The following is a 25,044-nucleotide window of genomic DNA, read 5'->3' as shown; positions in this document are numbered from 1 at the left end:
TTCTCCTAACGCCACTTCTTCAAAATAGACTCGCCCAGGCCATGGAAGAGCCACACTCAAGGGGCCAAAGAGCCGCATGTGGCTCGCGAGCCGCAGTTTGCCGACCACAGCCCTAGCCAGTTTGCCTCAGTGGGTAGAGTGTTGGCCTGTGGACTGAAGGGTCCCGGGTTCAATTCTGGTCAGGGGCACGTGCCCGGGTTGTGGGCTCGACCCCCAGTGGGGAGTGTGCAGGAGGCAATCAATGATTCTCTCTCATCATTGATGTTTCTCTCTCTCCCTTTCTCTCTGAAATCAATAAAATATATAGAAAAAAATTAAAAATAAAGAAACCACGGTGTTTTGGTAGGTGTTCTCTTAAAAATATTTTTTTAAATAAAAAAAAGTTTTTTAATCCCCACCCCAGGATATGAGGATATGTTTTTCATTGATCCTAGAGAGGGAGAGAAACATGGATGTGAGAGAGAAGCATGGGTTGGTTGCCTCCTGTCCACACCCCAACCAGGGATGGAACCCGCAACCCTTTTGTGCACATGATGCTCTAACCACCTGAGCCGCACCGGCCAGGGTGAGAGAGCCACCATGGTAAACCCTTTGCACACACAGATCAAAAGGGAATCGTTTTCAGCTGAACAGAAAGGGCCCATCAGGTATGATCCCGGCACGTTAAGCCTAGAATGAAAGGTCGGGCAGGAGGCGGGGCTGCTCCAGGGCAGCCTCCCTTCTCGCCCGTGTGTGCAGGGCGTTCCGGGGCGCATGGCAGTGACCGGACACCAGGAGCCTCCCTCTCCTTGTTCCTTCTGTCATCCTTTGGGGGAGACACTTGCCAACAAAGAATCGCAGATGGTGGGGGGCTGGACAGGCCTCCTTAGAGATGGGAGCCAGGAGCAGGTTCCTAAACACTGACCTCAAATTTCTGGCCGGGAGCCACATCCCGTGGGCATGATCCAGTCCTTTATTTTTTTTATTTTTAATATATTTTTATTGCTTTCAGAGAGGAAGGGAGAGGGAGAGAGACAGAAACATCAGTGATGAGAGAGAATCATTGATCGGCTGCCTCTTGCATGGCCCCTAGTAGGGATGGAGCCTGCAACCCAGGCACGTGCCCTTGACTGGAATCGAGCCTGGGATCCTTCAGTCCAAAGGCCGATGCTCTGTCCACAGAGCCACACCAGCTAGGGCGATCCAGTCCTTTAAAGAACGCTGGGACCCGCTACCCCTGTGGGCCTGTCTCCCCGATTGCATGAGTCCAGCTCCCAGTTTCCCAAGAGAAGCAGGTAACTGTCATTCAAGTTCAGCTAAGGAGGGCGGGGTGGGTGGTGTGGCACCTGGGACTTCCCAGGATCTGGGACGTGGCCATGGGCCTCCCAGGGAATTTCTAGGGGCTCCTTTATCTCCCCCAGGTCCGGTGCTGTGTTGGCACACCAGCTCTTGGGGAACGGGCGGGGCGGGGGGGACTAGCAGGGGCCTCTGTCCATTTCCTCCAGCAGCTGTCGGGGAAGACAGGCGTGACATTCGGAGCAGCTGCAGCCACTTTGGGACAAGAGGAGCGCAGCGTCCCGCCGACCAAGGCGGAGCCAGAGGGGAGACCCTGGTCCCTGAGGGTCTGGAGCCACCCTACCTTGGGCCCTCTTGTTTGGGGTGTCTGTACGCTTTTCCTCATTGTTAAGTCCAGGTTTGGGCTTTCTGTCCTTGTGGCTGAAAGGATCCCACTGAAGTGTGTGTGTATGTGCATGTGTGTGTGCGTGTGTGGGCAGCGGACTCCTCAGGAGAGAACAGAAAGATGCCCGGAGGCAGCCTCTCAGAAAAGCTTGTATTGAATCTTAAAGAACGAGAAGGACTTTGGCAGGTGCCGTGGGGATGGGGTTTCAGAGGGAACGGCACCTACAAAGACAGAGGCCTGGGTCTGTTCCAGGAAGTGTATTTGGATGGAGCTGGACACACAGCAGGACACGCAGCAGCGTAAGATAAGGCCGGGAGGGAGGGCATGGGCCTCCCACTGAGGCTGAGGGGCGGGAACCTGATCCCGGGGCGGCGTCAGCTCTGGGACCCTCCTGTGGCTGAGTGGGCAAGGGGCGAGGGGCCCAGCCACCAGGGAGGGGCCGAGGCTGAGGAGGCCGAAAGCCAGGGGTCAGGGAGTCGGCCCTCCAGGTGGCAGCTGATCGGCTCCGCTGAGGACTCGGCCACCCCGGGCCCGGCCTTGGGCCACACACACGGTCTTCAAGGCATCGCGGGTCCCACAAAAGGCGGAGAAAGGTCTCGAGGGACCACCCACGCCTCCTAAAGCAGCAGAAACGGGCCCGGAGCAGCAGCCGTGGGTGCAGGATGCTGGAGTGGCCCCACCCTGGAGCAGCGAGGACGGTCCACCTACGAAGCAGGGGCACCGCGGACCCCCTCCCCCCAGGAGGGAGGAGGCCCCCTAAGCTAGCTGACCCTGTGAACGTCCCCACTGAACACGACGAGCAGGTCCCTGAGGGGCACAGAGACAAGGGACCACAACCTGGGAGACGGGAAGCTAAGCAGCAGGTAGGGGCCTGCGCAGCAATGTGGGAAGCGCCGCCTCATCCCACTTCCCCAGGAGGCCGCGTGCTGTCCTCAGGAGGCGGATTGTGACAGTTCCCCGTCCTCCCATCAGCTGCGGCGGTGCGAGCCCAGATGCCACGTTCCTGAGATCACAGGTGCTGGGAATCCAGCGGGGGCAGCTCGGGGGGCTGTTCAGGAACCTTCTTCTCTGAAGCAACTGCATCCTTCTGGTCACCGGCGGGAGCTGGGACAGGAGCGTCATCTAGAGATGAAGGGAGGAAAAGGTAGCACTAGACATCCCCGGCCCTCCTCCCTCGGATGTGGGAGTCCAGGCCTCCCGCCCCTCCTCCCTCAGACCCAGGAGTCCAGGCCCCCAGCCCCTCCTCCCTCAGACCCAGGGGTCCAGGCCCCCAGCCCCTCCTCCCTCAGACCCAGGAGTCCAGGTCCCCAGCCCCTCCTCCCTCAGACCCAGGAGTCCAGGCCCCCAGCCCCTCCTCCCTCAGACCCAGGGGTCCAGGCCCCCAGCCCCTCCTCCCTCAGACCCAGGGGTCCAGGTCCCCAGCCCCTCCTCCCTCAGACCCAGGAGTCCAGGCCCCCAGCCCCTCCTCCCTCAGACCCAGGGGTCCAGGCCCCCAGCCCCTCCTCCCTCAGACCCAGGAGTCCAGGTCCCCAGCCCCTCCTCCCTCAGACCCAGGAGTCCAGGTCCCCAGCCCCTCCTCCCTTAGATCCAAGAGTCCAGACCCCCAGCCCCTCCTCCCTCAGACCCAGGAGCCCAGGCCCCCAGCCCCTCCTCCCTCAGACCCAGGGGTCCAGGCCCCCAGCCCCTCCTCCCTCAGACCCAGGAGCCCAGGCCCCCAGCCCCTCCTCCCTCAGACCCAGGGGTCCAGGTCCCCAGCCCCTCCTCCCTCAGACCCAGGAGTCCAGGCCCCCAGCCCCTCCTCCCTCAGACCCGGGGGGTCCAGGCCTCCAGCCCCTCCTCCCTCAGACCCAGGAGTCCAGGCCCCCAGCCCCTCCTCCCTCAGACCCGGGGGTCCAGGCCCCAGTCCTTCCCACCGCCTGGGGGCAGGGCCAGCACCTGTGTTGTGGGGTTGGAACTTGAGTTGTCCCTCGGGGCCAGGGGCTGGGGCGTTGTGGCCTTGCTGCTGCTGCTGCTGCTGCTGCTGCTGCTGCTGCTTCCTCTGTTCCATTTGCAGAACCGCCTGTGGGGGGTGGGGGGTTACACAGGCAAGAGGGTGTGAGTCTCCCCATCCTGCCAAGTGCTCACAGTCCTTTCTCTATGGGGCTTAGTTCTTCCCCATTGACAGCGGGGTTTAATAATAAAGACCCCGTTCAACCCCCCTCGTCATGTCCCGGGTTGCACCTTGGCACAGAAAAGCCCTCCTTCAGCTCTTACTGGAATCTACCCTTGTCCCCGCTTTTCCCACTTTCTCCCTCTTACAACCCCCTGCCCTTATCCAACATGGCAGCTGCGGAGTGTCAGGGCGGACTTCCGCCCTCACTCAAGATGGCGGCCGCCATAGGATGACCAACCAGTGGTTAAACAGAGCCCATAGGCTTCCCAGCGGCTGGACACACAGGCCCAGCGCCCCAGGGGCTCACCTGCTGCAGCTCCCGCTTCTGGGCCTCCAGGCGGCCCTGGGAGCGCCCCAGAGCCTCCGTCTCCTGGCTGAGGCGCTGGGCCTGGGCGTTCAGCTCGGCCTCCCGGGCCGCCAGCTCCTCCTCGAAGCGCCTCAGCTCCTCCTCCGTGTAGGCAGGGTGCATCTCCACCGTCTGCGGACAGGGATGAGGGGATGAGCCGTTAGCAGGGCCTCCGCGCCGGCCACCCCTGTTGGAGGGCTCCGCCCGTGGAGGGCTGGGAGGCTGGGAGGCTGGGAGGCCCGCCCTGGGTGGGCGGCAGGGAGGAGTGGGACCTGGAGGGGCATGGAGACAGAGAGCGGAGGACAGAGGGGCTGTGTGCGGGGGACAGACACCAGGAGAGGGGGCCCAGTGCCTAAGAGCAGCGGCCTGGGGCTGGGAGAGATACGTCCTTACCTCCCAGCCCTCCGCGGTGTCCCCAAAGTCCTTCCTCTGGGTGGACACGAGGAACTCCTCCAGGGTCACAAGGCGGTCCTGGTTGGTGTCCACCTGGGGAGCCAGGGAAGGGTAAGCCACGGAGCTGGGCCCTCTCCCCCTGGCCCCCACCCCCTCCAGGCCCGGGCCCCCTCACATTCTTCATCACGTGCTCCCGCATGCGCAGCCGCTCCTCCTCCATCTCCCGCATGTCATCCTCCTCATTCTTTGGGTCATACACCTTCTCCAACTGCAGAGTCAAGCGGCAGGGAGGACATGTTGAGAGGTCCAGGGTAACCTCTTTCCCAAGCTACTCCACCTCCCTACCCAAGCTGACGCCCATTAGTCCTTGGGGCACCCTGTCATTCTTGGCCGCCTTTTTTCACTCTTTGCCCCTGGGGCTGCTGGGAGTTGTAGTTTTCCGTGAACTTGCCTCCAGGGCGGGCTAAGGAAGGACCACGTGGCTGATCTGGGCATCCCCTGCAGCCAGGGCTTCCGGGACACTCACCTCCTTGGTGAAGAGAGCCTCCAGCTCCTGCTCATCCAGGACACCATCACTGTTGATATCTGAGGGGAGACGACACATATCTCGGGGGACTGAGGATGGGGGTGGGTCAGGTCCCTGAGGGACCAGCTGGGGAAGGAATCTGGGCTGATACGGGATCTGTTCTAGAGGACAGGTAACAAGTCTGCAATGGTAGAATGGTGGCCTCCAGCTTTAGTGCCCCCCCCCCCCCCCCCCCAGGCCTGCTGCTAGGACAGTCCATTCCCTTCTAACCAGGGTCCCAAGAATGGAGGAGATGAAGGTGGGACCGTTCTTGGGTCCGCTGTCATGCAGGAAGACTTGATCCCTAGGGAGTTAGGTTTAATAATAAAGACATGGGCCAGGATCAACCCCTCTGCACAGGATCCTGGGGTTTCGGGGGCCTCCCCTCCCAGAGAGCCAGGCCAACTCCAGTTGCCAGAGGAGCGGCTCCCTGCCAATCCAGCTCATACACCGCATGGACTATGCTCACTGTCTCCACCTCCTCTGCTCACTCAGATCAGCACCCGCACTCATCCTGCTGAGGTGGCCGGAACCCCTGACCCTGCAAAACCAGTGGTTAATTTTTAGTCCACGTCTAACTTGATTCTGCCTGTGGTTTCCAGAACATCATTCTCTCCTCTCCAGCTCCCCCTCTCTCCCTTGCTGGCTTCCTCTTCCTCCTGACTTCTACACCTTGGAACATCCACGGGCTCAGGCCCAGGGCCTTGTCTCTGTCTAATCTTCAAATCTGTTCAATAAGGGAGCCACTAGCCACATGGGCTGTTAAATTTAAATTGGTTAATCTATATATATAAAAGCCTAAGCGACCATTACGACCAAACAGCCAGAACGACTGGTCGACCAGTCTCTATGATGCACACTGACCACCAGGGGGCAGACGCTCAATGCAGGAGCTGCCCCCTGGTGGTTACTGCACTCCCACTGGGGGAGCGCCACTCAGCCAGAAGCCGGGCTGCGGCAGCACTACCAAGCGGCAGTGGCATGCACAAAGGGCTGGGATGAGCATGAGGAACGTGGGCCCGGCTTGGGTTCCTCCCTGGCTGCCTGCCACTTGGCACACTGCTGCATCCCTAAGGGGATGTCTGACTGCCGGTTTAGGCCCAATCCCCGCAGCCTGGCCTGAGGGGATCGGGCCTAACCCGGCAGTCGGACATCCCCTGAGGGATCCCGGATTGTAAGAGGGTGCAGGCCAGGCTGAGAACCCCACTCCCTGTGCACAAATCCGTGCACTGCACCTCTAGTATTAAATAAGATAAAAATTTCAGTTTATTCCCCTGGCCAGGTAGCTCAGTTGGAGAGAGCGTCATCCTGATATGCCAAGGTTGCAGGTTCGATCCCTGGGTAGGGCACATACAAGAAACCATGGAATGCATAAATATGTGGATCAAGAAATCAGTATCTCTCTCTCTTAATTCAATAAATAAAAATGTAAACAAAAATTCAGCTTATCAGCTTACTTGCTACAAGTCAAATGCTGAATAGCCCATATGTGGCTGGTGGGTGCCACCCAGGGGGGCCCAGGACATGTTCCATCATTACAAAGACAGTGCTATTTATTTATTTATTTTAAATGTATTTTTATTGACTTCAGAGAGGAAGGGAGAAGGAGAGAGAGATAGAAACATCAATGATGAGAAGGAATCACTGATCAGCTGCCTTCTGCACACCTCCTCCTACTGGGGACCGAGCCTGCAACTGGGCATGTGCCCTTGATCAGAATTGAACCTGGGACCCTTCAGTCCGCAGGCCGACGCTCTATCCACTGAGCCAAACCGGCTAGGGATAAAAAAATTTTTATTGATTTTTAGAGAGAGGAAGGGAGAGGGAGTTAAACATCAATATGAGAGCGAGACATTGATCAGCTGCCTCCTGCATGCCCCCTACTGGGGATGGAGCCCACAACACAGGCATGTGCCCTGACTGGGAATGGAACTGGCAACCTTCTGATGCACACGACGAACCCCTAACCAATTGAGCCACAACGGCCAGGGCACAAAGAGAGTGCTACTGGCCGGCACTTTCTTAGATGTCTCCTCCAGTCCCTCAGCTTTCGATGCCAGCCATAAGCGGCCTCCACACCTGAATATCCAACTGTCTTCTCTTCATCTCCATGCATGTGTCTACCAGGCACCTCTAATTCAACAGAAACCCCGTTCCCAATCTGCCCTCCCAAACATGCTTGCTCTTGCCATTCAGTTTTCCCAGTTTCTCAGGCCAAATACCTTAAAGTCACCCTTGACCCTTTTATCCTTTCATAACTCTAATCCAGTCCACCTGCAAGTCGTACTAGCTTGACCTTCAAGATGAATCCAGAAACTGACCACTCTGCCTTCCTTCCGGTGGCCCAGCCACCGGCATCTCGTGCTCTCTAAGCAGGCTCCTGGCTCTGGCCCTCACCTACAGTCTGTCCCTGACACAGCAGCCAGATGGAGTCTCAACCTTTAAGGCAGAGGGTGTCAGCCTGCTGCTCAAAGCCCTTTTGTGGTGTCTCATGACAGAATAAAGTCCAAATTCCTTGCACCAAGTCCACTCTTATCGTGTGTGCTTGCTGTTCCCTCCACCTACAACGCTCTTCCCCCAAATCTCTGCAAGCCACAGGCCCTCAATCACTGAGGCCTTTGTTCAAATCTCAGCTCTCTAGAACTGTGCTGTCCAACACAGCAGTCACTAGCCACACGGGGCATATTAATTCCAATCAGTAACCATCTAATTAAAAACTCATTTCCTTGACATTATGTCACAAAAAGACAAATGCTGTGTGATTTTACTTATTTGAGGTAGCTAGAGTAGTCAAATTCATAGAGACAGAAATAAGAATAGAGGGTTCCAGAAGCTGGGGGGAGGAGTAATGGAGAGTTATCTATTTATAATAATAAAAGCATAATATGCTAATTAGACCGGACAGCCAAATGACCTTCTGGACGTCCTTCTGGACGACCTTCCCGATGAAGCGGGGCTGCAAGGGCTGAGGCAAGCCACCGCGGCTGTGAGGGCCGAGCCCCTTGCACTAATTTCATGCACTGAGCCTCTAGTATATATGTAAAAGGCTAAGCAACGGGCCAACCTATGTAAAAGGCTAAGCAACAGGCCAACCGGCTGACTGGCTGGTAGTGATGACACACACTGACCACCCGGGGGCAGATTCTCAACACAGGAGCTGCCAAGCAACAGCAATTTTGCAGAGTGCCCTCTCCCACTCTGGGACCCCTCGGGGGATGTCAGGCTGCCGGTTTTAGCCCAATCCCCACAGGCCAGGCCGAGGGACCCCAACAGTGCACAAATCCATGCACCGGGCCTCTAGTTGATTAATAACGAGTTCTGATTTCATAAGGACGAAAAGAGTACTGGAGACCAGTTCCACAGCAATGGGAATGTACTTAACGTACTGAACTGGACACTTAAAGATAGCTGAGAAGGGAAATTTTATGTTACGTGTATTTTACCAGACTCACAAGTCTTACAAAATTTATCGACTCTAAGGATCCAATTCCTTAGTTGTAAGAGCCACATTTCAAGTGCTGCATGGTCACGTGGGGCTGGTGGCTGCTGTACAAAGGCCATTTGAACATAGAGCATTTCCATCGGCGTGGAAGGTTCTACTAGACCAGTGGTCGGCAAACCGCGGCTCGCAAACCACATGAGGCCCGCGAGCCGCGGTTTGCCGCTCTGTTGACTAATGAGTTTGCCGACCACTGTACTAGATAATGCTGGTCTAGAAAACCTTTCCTGACCAGGCTACCAAAAATTGTCATTCTAGGCTCTTAATCCTGTGGTACTCATTTCCAAAGGTCAGAGCCTCAGAATTCAGCCTGGGTCTTAGGACACCCTCCCCACCTTACCATGCAGTATGAAGAAGGTCTTGGGGTTAAACCTGTTGGGGTCCAATCCATCCAGCTCCTCCCACACCTCCTTCAACTGGGCTTGGCTGCCCTGTGGAGGTAAGAGCGAGGGGCTCATGAGTAAGAAGTCTAGGTCCTATGGGATAAAGCTATTGAACCCTTTATGCCCCCATCTCTCAAAGTCATTCCCCTCAAGCACGAAAACTACAACTCCCAGAAGCCCCTGGGCAGAGGTAGGTACATTAAAAGGGACTCTTGCCTCAGGGTTTTCTGGGAGTTGTAGTTTTTCAGCTACATCCTTGCTTTGTGGAACTTAAGGAATTAGACATGGGGTTGGGGGAGGACGACGGGGAAGGTGGGTACGAATGATGTTCCTTACAGGCACATTGACTTTGGGGTGCTCTCGGTGCCGTCGCTGTTGCTCTTCCAGCTTCCTCTCGGCCTCCTTTCGCTGCTCCTCTCCCAGCGACTCCAGGTAACGGCGTCTCTCATGTTCCTTGAGCATCTCGTAGCGTTTGAACTCTTCATGATGGGCTGCATCGTACTGGGCAAGGTCACGGGTGGCCTGGGGAAAGGCAGACAGTCACTCTCGTCTCACCTCTACGTCCAGGGTCAAATGTCCCACCTTCAAATGCCAGGCCGTTGACTCTGCACCTGGCCCAACCTCCACCCTGTCCTGGGTCGCATGTCCTGATCTCACAGCACTTGGTCTCTGACCCACTCTTGTCCCATAACACAGCCTCTTTGTTCAAAAGAGATCAGGAGGGCCGAAACCGGTTTGGCTCAGTGGATAGAGCGTCGGCCTGCGGACTCAAGGGTCCCAGGTTCGATTCCGGTCAAGGGCATGTACCTTGGTTGCGGGCACATCCCCAGTAGGGGGTGTGCAGGAGGCAGCTGATCGATGTTTCTCTCTCATCGATGTTTCTAACTCTCTATCCCTCTCCCTTCCTCTCTGTAAAAAATCAATAAAATATATTAAAAAAAAAAAAAAAAGAGATCAGGAGGGTTACTTTAACTCACCTCTTTAAAGACCCCCACAATGTCAAGATCTTGGAGGAATAAGTAATAAAAAAACCCCACACATGGTGTATTTAATATGAAAAGCAGCACAGCTTGGGGGTAAAGAAGATGAGGTCTCTAATTATTTTGCTCAGAATTCAAATCCAGGCTCTGCTGTGTGAACAAATCCCACTAACTGTGCGATCTTGGGCAATTAACTTAGTCTCTCTGTGCCTCAATTTCTACCTCTGTGGAAATGGAGATAATAATACTACACAGAGTTGAACAGTGTCTCCCCCACACAAAAAAATTCATGTCCAGCCCAAGCTGGTTTGACTCAGTGGATAGAGCATCGGCCTGCGGACTGAAGAGTCCCAGGTTCGATTCCAGTCAAGGGCACATGCCTGGGTTGCGGGCTTGATCCCAAGTAGGGAGTGTGCAGAAGGCAGTGGATCAATGATTCTCTCTCATCATTGATGTTACTATCTCTCTCTCCCTCTCCCTCCATTCCTCTCTGGAATCAATAAAAATATATTGGGGGAAAAACCCACACAAAAAATTATGTCCACCCAGAACCTCAGAACGTGACCTTATTTGGAAGTAGGATCTTTGCAGATGTAATGAGTTAAAATGAGGACCTACTGGATTAGGATGGGCCCTAAATCCAATGATTGGTTTCTTTATCAGAAAGCTACAGAGAGGTCCCAGAGAGACTTGGGGAGAACGCCATGGAGGCAGAGACTGGAGTGATGTGTCTGCAAGCCAAGGAATGCTGGCAGCCTCCAGAAGCTGGAAGAGCAAGGAGCAGGTTTCCCCCGACAGCCTCTGAAGAGAGCACAGGCCTGCCGAAACCTTGGCTGTGGCTTAGTGATGCCAGTTTTGGACTTCTGGCCTCCAGAACTGTGAGAGGAGACATGTATGCCGTTTTAAGCCACCGAGTCTGGAGCAGTGTGTTACGGCAGCCTCCGGAAACTAGTACACTCAGGAAGACCCTTCTCTACCTCTGACCTACACGGACTAATACCTTCGTGTTAAGCTGCTACATTTGTGGTTGTTACATGGAAGCAACAGGAAGCTGATACAGCTGTCATGTGGGGACTAGACGGTATAGCTGGGGTTCTCATCCTGGGACCACTGAGGCCCGCAGGAGACAATGGTCAATGTCTAAGAATCATCCAGCCCCAAACATCAAGAGGGCTGAGTTGGAAAACCCTGCTGGCGAGCATGGAAGGCAGAAGCAAGGTGCCCAGTGAGGAAGCAGCTGACGGGAACTGAGACCAGGGGAATGACAGTGGGGCTGGAGCAAAGCGAACAGTTTCTCGAATGTTCTGGAAACAAGTGGCAAAAACAGGCCAGTGCCGGGCTGGACTCAACTAGCCGCTGCTATTATCTTCGTGGCCACTAGGTGGAGCTCCAGGAGGCCAGGAAAGCAGGGCCCAGGCCAGGCCAGGCTGAGGGGTGGATTCTGTCCCCAGAGAAGGGCAGTGAGCAGGCAGAGGCCGGGGCATCCCTCCCACGCTTGGCCTTTGCAATGGGCAGGGCTGCAGATCCCGTTTCTCAGAGCAGGATGTATGTGCTCCGGTGGCTGCGGTGACATCACCATCGACTGGGTGGCTGAAAACAGTACACGTTTATCATCCCACAGGCGGGAGGGGGGCCAGAGGCCGGAAATGAGTTCCGCTGACTGAAGGTGTGGGCAGGGCTGTGCTACCTCCAGAGACCAGAGGAGAATCTGCTTCTTGGCCTTTTCCAACTTCTAGAGCCGGAGCCATACTGTGGCTCCTTCCTCCACCTTCAAAGCCAGCAGGGAGCGTCTGCCTGCAGGGGTCACACGCAGCCGAGACCTGTCCTCACATCTCCCTCGGCCTCCCTCTTTCAAGGGCCCTTGTGATGAGACCTGGGGCCCACTGGGTGACTCAGGATCAGCCCACCAGCTCAAGACCCTCAACGTAGTCACGTCTGCAAAATCCCTTTTGCCTGAAATGGTCACATATCCACAGGTTCCATGGAAGAGGGTGGGACATCCTTTTTTTAAAAAAAATTATATATTTTATTGATTTTTTACAGAGAGGAAGGGAGAGGAATAGAGAGTTAGAAACATCGATCAGCTGCCTCCTGCACACCTCCTATTGGGGATGTGCCCGCAACCAAGGCACATGCACCTGACCGGAATCAAACCCGGGACCCTTCAGTCCGCAGACCGATGCTCTATCCACTGAGCCAAACCAGTCAGAGACCTTTTATTTATTTATTTTTAAGATTAAATATATATATATATATTTTGCCCTAACCGGTTTGGCTCAGTGGATAGAGCGTCGGCCTGTGGACTGAAGGGTCCCGGGTTTGATTCCGGTCAGGTGCATGTGCCTTGGTTGCGGGCACATCCCCAGTAGGGGGTGTGCAGGAGGCAGCTGATCGATGTTTCTCTCTCATCTGATGTTTCTAACTCTCTATCCCTTCCCCTTCCTTTCTGTAAAAAAAACAAGAAAATATATTTAAATACATATATATATATATATGTATATATATATATATATATATGTATATATATATATATATATATATATATATATATATATATATATAAAATGATTTCAGAGAGAAGGGAGAAGGAGAGATAGAAACATCGATGATGAGAGAGACTCATTGATCAGCTGCCTCTTGCAGGCCCCACACTGGGATCGAGCCTGCAAACTGGGCATGTGCCCTGACCAGGAATTGAACCAGGGACCCCTCCTGGTTCATAGGTCAAAGCTCAACCACTGAGCCACGTCGGCCAGTCTTTAAAGATTTTTTAATTGATTTTTTTGAAGAGAGAAGAGAGAAGAGAGAGAGAGAGAGAGAGAGAGATATCTTTTGTCTGCCTGCCCCCCACCAGGGATCAAAACTGAAACCCGGGAATCAAACTGGCAGCCCTTCAGTGTGCAGGACGACGCCCAACTGGCTGAGCACACCAGCCAGGCCGGGTGGCACGTGTTTGGTGAGGGCCATTATTCTGCCTCCCACAAGGGCACAAAAGGAACAGCCCACCCCAAGCCACACGGAAAAGACAGAGCCGAGGAGGGATTGAGACCAGGTCTCGGTGGAACTGAGCCCCTGCTGCTGCGGACGCCTCTGCTCTCCTGCGGAGACTCTGGGAAGAGATTTGAGACTCCCCCAGGCCCTCGTCAGCTGCCGACCTCAGAGAACGCCAGGCAGAGGTGAGCGGGCTTGCGTCCCGGGCTCTGTTCCCCTCTCCCCCTCCGCAAAGCTCCCTCAGTCCTCTGCCTGTAGCTCCCCCCTCACGCTACCGTCTGGATCAGCAGCTCCAGGTCTCGGGCCTCGAACGTGTGCTGATTCTGAGGATCCAGGTGTTCAAACTGCTTCAGGAGGCCCAGGTGATCCAACTGTACATCTGGATGAGGGGAAAGAAGGGAAAAAACCCAACTCAGAGAATGTTCTTGCTTTCAAAATCCCTACCCTGGCCCTAACTGGTTTGGCTCAGTGGATAGAGCGTCGGCCTGCGGACTGAAAGGTCCCAGGTTCGATTCCGGTCAAGGGCATGTACCTTGGTTGCGGGCACATCCCCAGTAGGGGGTGTGCAGGAGGCAGCTGGTCGATGTTTCTCTCCCATCGATGTTTCTAACTCTCTATCCCTCTCCCTTTCTCTCTATAAAAAATCAATAACACGTATTTAAAAAAATAAAATAAAGAAGAAGAGCCCTGACCAGTTTGGCTCAGTGGATAGAGCATCGGCCTGCGGACTGAAGGTCCCAGGTTCGATTCTGGTCAAGGGCACATGCCCGGGTTTCGGGCTTGGTCCCAGTAGAGGGTGTGCAGGAGGCAGCCGATCAATGATTCTCTCTCATCATTGATGTTTCTCTCTCTCTCTCCCTCTCCCTTCCTCTCTGAAATCAATAAAAAATATATTTTTTTAAAAAAGAACATTTGGACACAGAGGCAGGATGATGTGGAAGGACACAGGTCGAAGGTGGCCGTTTACAGAGACCAGAACACATCCTCCCTCCGCCCCCCAAGGGCCAGCCCTGCCCACACCTTGGCCTGACTTCTGGCCTCCACACCTGTGGCCGTAGGCGCCTGTGGTTTAATCCGCGGCAGCCGGTCACAAACCCTAGGAAAGCGTGCACCTCCCCGCAGAGGGCCTGCCGGCAGTCAGCCCCGGGCAGGGCTGGGGCAGGAGGGGAGCGCGCACTCAGTCACTGAACTCTGTCTCCCAGGCTTCCCAGGGGCCCAGATGTGAATCGGGCGGGCGGCCGGCCCTCCAGCGTGCCCGGGGCCAGCAGGGGGAGGGGGACACACCCAGGTGGCCCGAATGCAGGTGCCCCGTGCGGTGGAGGGAGGCAGCGTGGCCGCCACGAGCCCAGAGGAGGGATAGTCGCACAGGAGCTGAAACTCACAATTCATTCTCACGCCCCAGATGCGGGGAGCCCCGGTCCGAGGCAGCGTGGCCCCAGCAGGAGCCAGACGGCGACAGAGTCCGCCCCGCCCAGCACCCAGTCCAGAGGCCGAGAGCAGGTGTGTAAGGGGCAAACACGTGACCACCAAGGACTCACACAGAGGCTCCTTCATACGGACGGTCGGGGCAGCACTTCCAGAGGGGCCACACGGCCGGGCACATGTGTGTTATTTTAAGCCACTCAGAGTGTGGCCATTTGTGACAGCGGCCGCAGGGAATGAACACAGGTGCTAACAGGATCCCATTGGCTGCCCCGTGGGAAAGAAGGAACAGGGAGAACAGCATGGGGGGTGGTGGGGCGGGGAGGGGACAGAGATCCAAGTGGGAACTGAGGGAAGTGGCCAATTGGGGAACTATTTAAAAAATATATATATTTATTGAGCCCTAGCCGGTTTGGCTCAGTAGATAGAGCGTCAACCTGTGAACTGGGGGGTCCAGGGTTCTATTCCAGCCAAGGGCACATGCCTGGGCTGCGGGCTCGATCCCCAGTGGGGGGCGTGCAGGAGGTAGCCAATCAATGATTCTCTCATCATTGATGTTTCTCTCTCTCTCTCCCTCTCCCTTCCTCTCTAAAATCAATAAAATATACATATATATTTCTTAAAATATATATATATATATATATATATATATATATATATATATATATATTGACATCAAAGAGGAAGGGAAATGGAGAGAGAGATAGCAACATCAATGATGAGAGAGAATCATTGATCGGCTGCCTCCTGCATTCCCCCCACTGGGGATTGAGCCTACAACCCGGGCATGTGCCCTTGGCCGGAATTGAACCGGGGACCCTTCAGTCTGCAGGCTGATGCTCTATCCACCGAGCCAAACTGGCTAGGGCTGAGGAGCTATTTTGAGTGGTCGAAGGGACAAAGTCTAGGGCGTGGTGCCTGGGACATAACAAGCAGAGTGTCTCCAGGGGACATTTCCCTCGTTAGTGATGGGGACATCTCATTGACCAGAAGGCGAAGCAGACTCTGATACTAATAACGAACCAGCAGGGCAGAGAGGGCGTGGCGGTCACGCAGAGGAGGCCAGGATTGAGCCTGTCTGCTCACCTTCCCGCTCCAGCACACAGTAGGACTCAAGACCTGTTTGGTCTATGGATGAATGGAGTCAGGCAGAAATAAAAACCAAGGCCAGCTCTCCCACGGGCCCTTCGCACCATCCGCTAACGCACAGAACCCCCATCTGTCACACAGGAGCCTCCCGGGGTGTCAGGAGATGAAAGAAGCGAGAGGTCAATCTCAATACAGAAGCCATGTCCTGCCTGCCCGGCTGGTGTGGCTCAGTGGTTGAGCGTCCATCCAGGAACCAAGAGGTCGCCGGTTCGATTCCTGGTCAGAGCACATACCCAGGTTGTGGGCTTGATCCCCACCCACCCACCCCCCGGGGCAGGGGGCATGTAGGAGGCAGCCAATTGATGACTCCCTCTCTCGGCAATGTTTCTATCTCTCTATCCCTCTCCCTTCCTCCCTCTCTAAAAATAAATAAATAAATAAATAAATAAATAAATAAATAAATAAAAATATATTAAAAAAAAGAGTCATGTCCTTACACTTCATGATGGGCCAAAACATGTCCCAGCAGCACCAGAACACACCACAAACTGGCAATAAGTAAACAGTAGCCGAGGGTGCAAACAACCCAGATGTCCATCGAGTGATGAATGGATAAACCCAGTGCGGGAGACCCACACAGTGGAATATTACTCAGCCCTGAACGGGAACAAAGCACTGACCCCTGCTATAACATGGATGAACCTTGGAAATATGATGCAAAGGGAAATAAGCCAGAGACAAAAGGTCACCTACCGCATGACTCATTTACATGAAATGTCCAGAACAGGCAAATCCACAGAGGCGGGAAGTAGTGGTTGGCGGGGCTGGGTGGGGGAATTAGGAGGTGATGGTTAAAGGACACGGGTTTCCTTTTGGGGTGACGGCAATGTTCTAAAGTTGACTCTGGTGATGATTGCACATCCCTGTGACTATACTAAACCCCCTGAGTCATATACTTTAAGTGAGTAACTTGTATGATAGATGAATGACCTATATATATAAAAGTCTAAGTGACCATCAGACCATTCGACCATTCGACCATTCGCCTGGTAGCTATGACGTGCAATGACCACCAGGGGCAGATGCTCCGACCAGTAGGGAGAGAGCCTGATTCCTCGCAGAATCAGCCGTGGTTAGGTCGCTGCTGGGGCACTGTCGGCCCCAAATTTGTTTCACCCGCACCCCGGACCCAGAGAGGAGGGAGCCCTCTCACAATCCAGGACCCCTCAGGGGATGTCGGAGAGCTGGTTTTGGCCCATTTCCCGCAGGCCAGGCTCAGGGATCCCACCTGTGCACGAATCCATGCACTGGGCCTCTAGTATCTCAATAAAGCCATTTAAAAGAAACAGCAGGGTCTAGACACACTTTGACAAACCACATCTAGGAATATTAGAAATAGGCTGGGATTTGGAATCTAAACCCAAACCTTTCTCTTCCACGCACACTTTCTTTTCTTTTCTTTAATCCAAGTAATTAGACAACAAAGTATAGCCTCAGATATAAATGCCAGCAAATTAGTATCATCCTAGTGGGGCTGGGGGGGAGGGAGGTAACTAAGCAAAGGAAAATATGTAGTGGAACCCGTTACCGGTCCTGAGCCGGTCACGGGGCCGTGGTTATGCAGGCAGATGTCACTGTTCTGAGGAAGATCACACTGAAATATGTGGGCGTAAAGGGACATGGTGGCCACAAGGAACTGGCAAATGTGAATGAAAGGCAAGTGGAGCAAATGTTAACAATGAGGATCTGGGTTAAGGGTATTCAGGAGATTTTTGCTGCTTTTCTTGCAACTTTTTGTAAGTTTGAAGTTACATCAAAAAATTTTGTTTTTGTTTTTGGTTCATCCTCACCCAAGGATATTTTCTCCATTGGTTTTAGAGAGAGTGAGACGGAGGAAGGGCGGGCAGAAAAAGAGAGAGAGGAGAGAGAGAAACATCGATGTGAGAGAGACACATTAATTGGTTGCTTCCTGCACATGCCCCGACCAGGGCTGGGGATCAAACCTGCCCTTGACCAGGAATTGAACCTGCGACCCTTCAGTGCGTGGGCCAATGCTCTAACCACACCTGCCAGGGCTGAAGTTACATCAAAAATTTAAACAACCATGGTTTTTTAAATCCTCCTATATAATAAAAGCCTAATATGCTAAGTGTCCAGTCATCCAGTTGGCCGTTCAACCAATCAAAGTGTAATATGCTAATGATATGTTAAGGCTGCTCAACTGCTTGCTATGATGTGCACTGACCACCAGGGGGCAGACACTCCAATTGGTACATTAGCTTGCAGCTGGGGGGACTGAGTGAGAGGGCCGGACATGCCCTGGCTCTCCCTCGGTCCCTCCCTGGCTGGCAAACTCCTGAATCCCTCCCTGGCCCCAACTGTGCACTGGTGGAGTCCCTCGGCCTGGCCTGTGCCCTCTCGCAATCTGGGAACCCTCAGGAGATGTCAGAGAGCCAGTGTCAGCCCGGTCCTGCAGGCCAGGCCGAGGGATCCCACTGGTGCACGAATTGTGCACCGGGCCTCTAGCATAAGAATAAAACCCCAAACAGAAAAACAACCAGCCAATAACAGTTATTGTTCTAGGAAGAACAATATATTGATATTCTATCAGTCTTCCATGCACTTTATCAGGAGGCCCCACTGCCTAGTACAAAACCATCCAGAAGCCCAGGATGGAGGTGGCCCTGCCCCCCAGCCCCACCCCTGCTCACTGGCCCAACCCCCAGCCCCACCCCTGCTCACTGGGCCCTGCCCCCCAGCCCCACCCCTGCTCACTGGCCCTGCCCCCCAGCCCCACCCCTGCTTACTGGGCCCTGCCCCCCAGCCCCACCCCTGCTCACTGGGCCCTGCCCCCCCAGCCCCACCCCTGCTCACTGGCCCAACCCCCAGCCCCACCCCTGCTCACTGGCCCAACCCCCAGCCCCACCCCTGCTTACTGGGCTCCTGCTCTGCATCCATCTTGGCCTTGAGCAGCATCCGAAGCCGCGACACCTCCTGCCGCTTGAGCTCGTCCAGCTTGGTGCGGACATGATGGCTGACAAAGTCCAGCTCCCGGCTCAGCTTCCCGCTCTGGCCGGAGAGTGAGGGGACACTGGTCAGGCTGGGGCCCGGGCGAGGCCCTGTCTCTGGCCTCCCTGGAACCTCCCACAAGCTTTCTCACGCCTTTGAGGGCTCCAGAGGCCCCGAGACCAGGCCCCAGCCCCTCAGCTTGGCATTCGCGGCCCCGCCCACTCCCGTAGCCCCGCCTCCCGTCACTCATCCGACCACACTCTTGGTTCCAGCGACTCTCACTGGGTGTCGGACCCCACGCTCACGGCCCTTTCCACCTCCGGGCCTTTGCACATGCTGGGCCCTCCGCCGGAAGCTCTCCCACCGCTGCTTCCCACGCCGGACAGACCCTCGCTGTCCTGCAAGCTCCAAGCAGATGGCACCTCCCTCGGGAAGAATCCCCCCAACAATCCCCTCAGCCCTGCCACACACACAAACACACACACATGCACAAACACACACACGCACGCACACATGCATGCACACACACATGCACGTACGCACACACACACACTGTGCTGAGCGGGATGCCTTCGCTGAGCTGCCTCCATTACCACTAGGATTATGTCTGTTTCTCAATCAGAGCCCCCAGGGCTCTCCAAAGACCCCAGGACAGAATTCCTGGGCTCGGCACTCACCCACCGCCCCAGCCCCGTCGGCTGGTCTTTGTCAGTTACAAGGAACCACCAGCAGCTGAACGTACCAGAAGCTTGGTTTGCACACACAGTTCCTACCGTCTCCGTCTGAAATGTCACGGCCCCCATCCCACCCCCGCCCATTTCACCTTCTAAACCACCACACGCCCCATTTCACCTTCTATACCACCACACCCCCCATTTCACCTTCTAAACCACCACACCCCCCATTTCACCTTCTATACCACCACACCCCCGCTCAGCATCCACCCTCACCCAGGGTGTCCTTCCCCTGGAGGTGACCTCCCGCTTGTCAGACCGGATGGGCCCTCTTTGGGGCTTCCCCCGCACCCTCCCCTAAACCACCGCTCGGATCTCAGATGGTCTCCTGTCACTCATGACTCACGTGGGTCGCTCAAGCCCTCTTGGGGCGCGTGGCCCTGGCCCATCAGCAGGGCACGGCGAGCAGAGTCTCTGAGCCAAGCTCTGCGCTGGGCCCCCTGGGCCTGTCCTCTAGGGCTGCCCACAGCCCCATGCTCCAGGCCAAGAGTGAGGCCCAGGACAGGCCACGGGCCCCTCAGTGAGGCTGGGCGGCCAGGGCCCCCTCCCCCATGCCCGGCCCTCCACCCCCTTCCCCTGCTGGGCCTCAGCAATGGGCTCAGGCCATCGCTGCCGTCAGTGAGGACATTTCCTGCCAGTGAGGACATTTCCCGCAGGTTCAGGCTCGCGATGTGCCTGGCCAGGCACTTGGGGGAATTATCGCTGATTTGCACAACCACCCTCACCACGGGGACACGGTTACCAGCCTCCGTGTTCTGAGAAGGAAAGTGAGGCGCACGGGGTGCAGCACTGACCCCAGGAGCACGGCGGGGGGGTAAGGGGGGCTTGGGGTTGGAACCCGGCACCTGCCCACCCAAGTGGCCTCTTGTGCCTCGGTTTCCCCAGCTGGGCAGTGGGAGGGGTTGGGCTCAACTGTCTCTGCTTTTACTTGTTTCTCCTCAGGGGCAGAGTGAGCCCCAGGAATGCTGGGAGGTATTTTTGGGGGAGCAGGGCTGCCTCCCCACCAGTTTCAGGTCCTGGGGCCTCTCCTGGGCCCAGGTTTTGGAGAACTTGGGGTGTCTCCTCTAGAAGGGACATTTAAAAAATATATTTTATTGATTTTTCACAGAGAGGAAGGGAGAGGGATAGAGAGCTAGAAATATCGATGAGAGAGAAACATCGATCAGCTGCCTCCTGCACACTCCCTACTGGGGATGTGCCTGCAACCAAGGTACATGCCCTTGACCGGAATCGAACCTGGGACCCTTCAGTCCGCAGGCCGACACTCTATCCAAGGAGCCAAACCGGCTAGGGTGGGACATTTAAAAAAAATATTTATTTTTATTGATTTCCGAGAGAAGGGAGAGGGAGAGAAAAACATCAGTGATGAGAGAGAATCACTGATCGGCTGCCTCCTGCACACCCACACCGGGCATCAAGCCCGAAACCCAGGCATGTGCCCTGACCGGGAATAGAACCGTGACCTCCTGGTTCATAGGTCGACGCTCAACCACTGAGCCACACGGGCCAGGCAGAAGGGACATTCTGACAGCACCCAGGGATGCTGGGAGTGGTGGGATGGGGAGACAGAACGGGGCAGGGACTTGGGACGCTGCCTGGGGGAGAGGACAGGGCGTGGGCTTTGGGCTCAGGGGGTGAGACGGGGGCCCACAGGAAGGACAAACACTGCTCTCAGGACCTCAGCATTCCCTTCTGTAAGATGGGGATAATCAGGGAGGATCCTCCTCATGCAGAAAGCACTGTGCTCAGTGCTGAGCGCTCACGCACTCACTAAGGAGGACACCTACTGTGGCTGCCGAAACCCTGTACAAGTCTAATCTGGGATAAACCAAACCCGAACCCCAGGGGGTGGGTTCTGTTATACCCCATTTTACACACGGGGAAACTGAGGCACAGCAAGGGGTGGTCACATAGCTGGTAAGTGTCAGAGCTGAGGCTGGGAGCCTTCGACATCTGCCCCGGCGCCTAACCACACACTCTGTGTTCCCCAAGTCCCTTCCCAGGTGTGTGAGGGCTGGAGCCACGTGGCCCCTTTAAGGAACCCGGTCCTCCCCAACACTCTGCCCTCTGAGCCCGCCGCCTCCTGCCCCTCGCGCCCAGCGCACCTTGATGTCCTCGGCGTTGGCGGCCTGCAGCTTCTCTCGGAAGTGCCCGTCCGTCTCCAGCACGTTGATGACCTCCTGGAGGTAGCGGTGGTAGTACAGACCCGTATCCTGAGGAGGTAAAGATGGACAGAGCCGCTCAGTCCCCACCCGAGGGCGCGGCCCACACCCTGCTCCCCGAGGCCTCTGCGGAGGGACCTAGGACGCCCCCACTTGGAGCAGGAGGCTTGCCCCTGGATAAAGGCTCCTAACCCCCATCTGCTCTGTAACCCCGGGAACCTGCTGACCTCCGGGCCCCAGCTCTCACCTCTGCCCAGGTCTGTAGTGGAGACAAAAGGTGTGTCACAAGGGCCAACACAGCCCAACACCGCTCACAGCGTGGGGCTTACCGAGCAGACACACTGGTACTTACTGGCGAGCAGAGAACATTCATTCATTCATTCAATTAGCATCCACTGAGCCCCTGCCACGTGGCAGGTGCTGCTGTAGGGGATACAGCAAGTGAACAAGACAGACAGGAAGCTCTGGGCTCCTGGCCCCACTTCTCAGAGCTGCGCAGAACAGAAAAGGAGATCGACAGCCTGGCGTGATGATAAGGATGCAGAAGACACTCCGTCTGCTCTAGCTCTCACTACATCAGCTGAGGAGCACACAGTAGGTGCTTACTACAAGGTAAGCGAATCACCCAGCTATGCCACTCTGGGTGCAGTCTTTCCTCTTGTTGCTAAAACCAAGTATCACAAAGTAAATGGCTTAGAGCAACACACGTTGATTCTCTCAGAGTTCTGGAGGTCAGAAGTGCAACATGGGATGGCGGGGCTCAGCTCATTCCCCAGGCTCCGGGGGAGCGTTTCCTTGTCTCTTCCGGCTCCGATGGGCTGCCTGCACTCCTTCTCATGGCCCTGCCTCCCGCTGACACCTCACATCATCACATTGCCTCTGACGCGGGCCTTCCTGCCTTCCTCTGAGAGGGACCCTTATGATCCCACTGGGCTCACCTGCATGACCCAGAATAATGCTTCCGCCTACAGATGCCAACTCACCCTGGCTGGTTTGGCTCAGTGGATGGAGCATCAGCCTGAGGACTGAAGGGTCCCAGGTTCGATTCTGGTCAAGGGCACATGCCCCAGTTTCGGGCTCAATCCCCCGTGGGGGGCATGCCGGAAGCAGCCAATCAATGACTCTCTCTCATCATTGATGTTTCTATCTCTCGCTCCCTCTCCCTTTCTCTCTGAAATCAATAACAATATATTTTAAAAAATAAAATAAAATAATAAAGATGCCAACTCAGTCACACCCGGGAACACGCTTTTGCCACAGGAGGTAATATATTCGCAGGCTCAAGAGATTAGGGCGGGGACATCTTTGGGGACCATTTTTCAGCCAAACACAGTGGGCTGAAATCTTGTTAGGACTGCCAGGATGCCTCAGCGTCCTGTGTTTTTACTTGCTAAGTCTGGCAATCTTAGTCCTTGAACAAGTTACTTAATCCCTCTGTGCCTCAGTTTCCTCATCCACCTGTTGCTGTTGATGTCTATAACATTCTGTGCTTTCCACTAGTCTCAGTGTAAAGACATTCTCTACCATGGCCCACAAGGCCCCAGGTGACCTGCCTCGGCCCCTCTCTTGCTCACTCAGCTCCAGCCACACTGGCTTTTTACACCTCACAGCCTTTGCCCAGGCTACTCCCTCTGCCCGGAATCGGAGGTCCCTCCCTGAACTTCAGATCTCACCTCAATGGCCACCACTCCTCGTGTCTGTTCTCAGGAGCCCAGCGAGCTAGGCTGGCCTGCGACGGGACTGGGCTTGCGTTAGCCCTGTGCTTGGCTCATAGAAGATGCTCAAGAAATGTGTGGAGTGAATGAGGAAAAGGGTGCCTGCAGAGAGCGGCTACAGCGTTAAGCCACGGACTGACCTGTTGGCAAAGCCACAAACAAGTCCCAGCTTAGAGGGCACAGCCCGCTTAGCATAATTAAGCTTGACCTTATGATGCTCCCCAGATCCTATCTGGGTAGCTAACGGGCTGTGGGAGGTGCAGCAAGTGCTGCCAAAACAAGTGAAACTCACAAGAACATTGTAACTATGGTGACCACTACCTTGTTTACCTCTGACTATAATATAAAGGCTCAGCTTGCCGTCTGGATCTCTCTCTGTAGCCTTAGCCAGGCATAGGAGATCCACCTAGACCCAGCTTATTCTGTCTTTTCTTCAATCCTTCGACCCCCCTCCTCAGGCTCGCCGAACCCTTGGCTGTGTTGGCACGGCACAGGTACCCCTCTGTGTCTGCCAAGATTTCCCTGGGCAGAGGCCTCAGTCACTGGGTGGGGACCTGCCACACAGGAGCCTGGCACAATCTGTTCCGGAGATAGTGACAGGCCGGTTCCTAGTGGGAGGAGGATTCCGGTCATAAATCAGGGCCCTGGCCTTGAGGAAATCGGTCAAGTTCCAAGTACCAAACGCCCTAAGAGCAAAGGTTTCACAGTGTTGGGTACAAACCTACTGGGATTACTTAACGGAGCGGTTCCTAAGCCCCTTTGTCATTTGAACTACAACTCCCAGGAGCTCCAGGAAGTGAGCGCTGCCCAGCAACACAACACCTGTTTAAGGTGCTACTGGGAAATGTAGTTCTCTTGTTCAAATTCCTGCTTGAGGAGAGGGGAAGTCTTTAAAAAAACACAAACCAACACTCCCCAAAACAGAGAGGTTTAGGTGTGTGTGTAGCGGGGGAGAGGGGGAGGTGATGCCGACTTTTCACTTAACATCTGGTCTGATTTCCCACAGTTCAGAGTCAGGGACTTGGACATCTGCTCCCTCCGCCCGCGCCCCCCCCCCCCCCGCCCACCCGCCCCGCTCGCCCCAGTTTTTCACCACGTCAAAGCCCGGGGACTACAAAGAATGGCCGGCCAACTCCACGCCGTGTCCGGGGGGGGGGGGGGGGGGGGGGGCGGGGGGGAGCATCCACCCGGGGCCACGGGTCCGCGGGACTGTCGTACCCCTGCAAACACCTGGCTGGGGAGCAGGACAGGGCCACTCACGGGGCTCTCGGTCGCGGGGCTCCCCTCCTTGGGCGCCCCCCGCTCCAGGGGCACGGCCAGGACGGCGCGGAGCAGCAGCAGCGGTGGCAGCAGGAGGAGGGCTGCGCGGGGCCCGGAGGGAGGCATGGCGGCGTGACCTGTGCGGGCGGAGAGTGGAGAATGTCTGTCCCAAGCCTCCTCCTTCCCTGGACCCAGAAGTCAGGCCCCCAGCACCGCACGCTCTTCTCCCTTCCAAGAGTCGAGAACCAAAGCGTCTCGTTTTCCGGGCCCCAACATTCCGAGCCTCCGGCCTTTCCTTCCTTAAACCCAGGAGTCCGGGCTCCCTGCAGCCTCTTCGCTCACTGACTCGGGAATCCGGGATTTCAAGTCTGGATCCCCCAAGCCCCCAGCCCCCTTTTTTTATCCTAGGATGTAGGAGAGCTGGTGCCCAGCTCGTCTTCCTCCGGAACTCAGCCTCCACTCCTCTAGTCCTCCACCTCCCCTCCTTCCCGGGACCCAGGAGTCCAGAGACCCCAGCCCCTCACCTCTCCTTCACCGCAGAGGGCGTTTTCCCGGGCTGGGACCTCCGCTGCGTTCGAGGCGATTTCCCCCAGGCCACGCCCACTTTCCGCAAAAGACCCGCCTTCGACTATCTGATTGGTCCACGTTGGTTTCCGCCCGCTTGGTTCTTGCCTAGTGGCCCCG

General features: G+C 55.7%; 1 protein-coding gene across 3 annotated transcripts; it reads right to left on the bottom strand.

Annotated features, from left to right (window-relative positions):
* Positions 1–1,889: 1,889 nt before the first annotated feature.
* NUCB1 (nucleobindin 1) lies at positions 1,890–25,032 on the bottom strand. Of its 3 annotated transcripts, none has more exons than XM_079800099.1 (13): positions 24,885–25,032; positions 24,319–24,497; positions 21,329–21,436; positions 18,417–18,549; positions 13,245–13,348; positions 9,335–9,520; positions 8,956–9,046; positions 5,078–5,136; positions 4,727–4,819; positions 4,552–4,644; positions 4,120–4,290; positions 3,596–3,719; positions 1,890–2,782 (listed from the first exon to the last, which is right to left on the bottom strand). In XM_079800099.1, the coding sequence occupies exons 2-13, from the start codon at positions 24,484–24,486 to the stop codon at positions 2,670–2,672; spliced, it is 1,443 nt and encodes a 480-aa protein (XP_079656225.1). In that variant the 5' UTR covers positions 24,487–24,497; positions 24,885–25,032; the 3' UTR covers positions 1,890–2,669. The 3 variants fall into 3 exon arrangements, with proteins under 3 accessions (XP_079656225.1, XP_079656226.1, XP_079656227.1); XM_079800100.1 differs by having other exon boundaries at positions 24,331–24,497; XM_079800101.1 differs by having other exon boundaries at positions 24,361–24,497; positions 24,885–25,031.
* Between the last annotated feature and the right edge of the window lie 12 nt (positions 25,033–25,044).

Source organism: Cnephaeus nilssonii, assembly GCF_951640355.1.
Source record: "Cnephaeus nilssonii genome assembly, chromosome: 20".
NCBI lineage: Eukaryota > Metazoa > Chordata > Mammalia > Chiroptera > Vespertilionidae > Cnephaeus > Cnephaeus nilssonii.
This window is presented reverse-complemented; position numbering and strand designations above follow the sequence as displayed.

What these genes read in the sequence shown, in the direction of transcription:
- NUCB1 (XM_079800099.1), bottom strand. Translation starts at nt 24,486, where the DNA reads ATGCCTCCCTCCGGGCCCCGCGCAGCCCTCCTCCTGCTGCCACCGCTG. An exon ending in GGATGCAGAGCAGGAGCCCA is followed by an intron (nt 13,349 to 18,416) that starts GTAAGCAGGGGT and finishes CCCCTCATCCAG; the next exon opens with ATGTACAGTTGGATCACCTG. An exon ending in AGAAGCGGGAGCTGCAGCAG is followed by an intron (nt 3,720 to 4,119) that starts GTGAGCCCCTGG and finishes CACCCCCCACAG; the next exon opens with GCGGTTCTGCAAATGGAACA.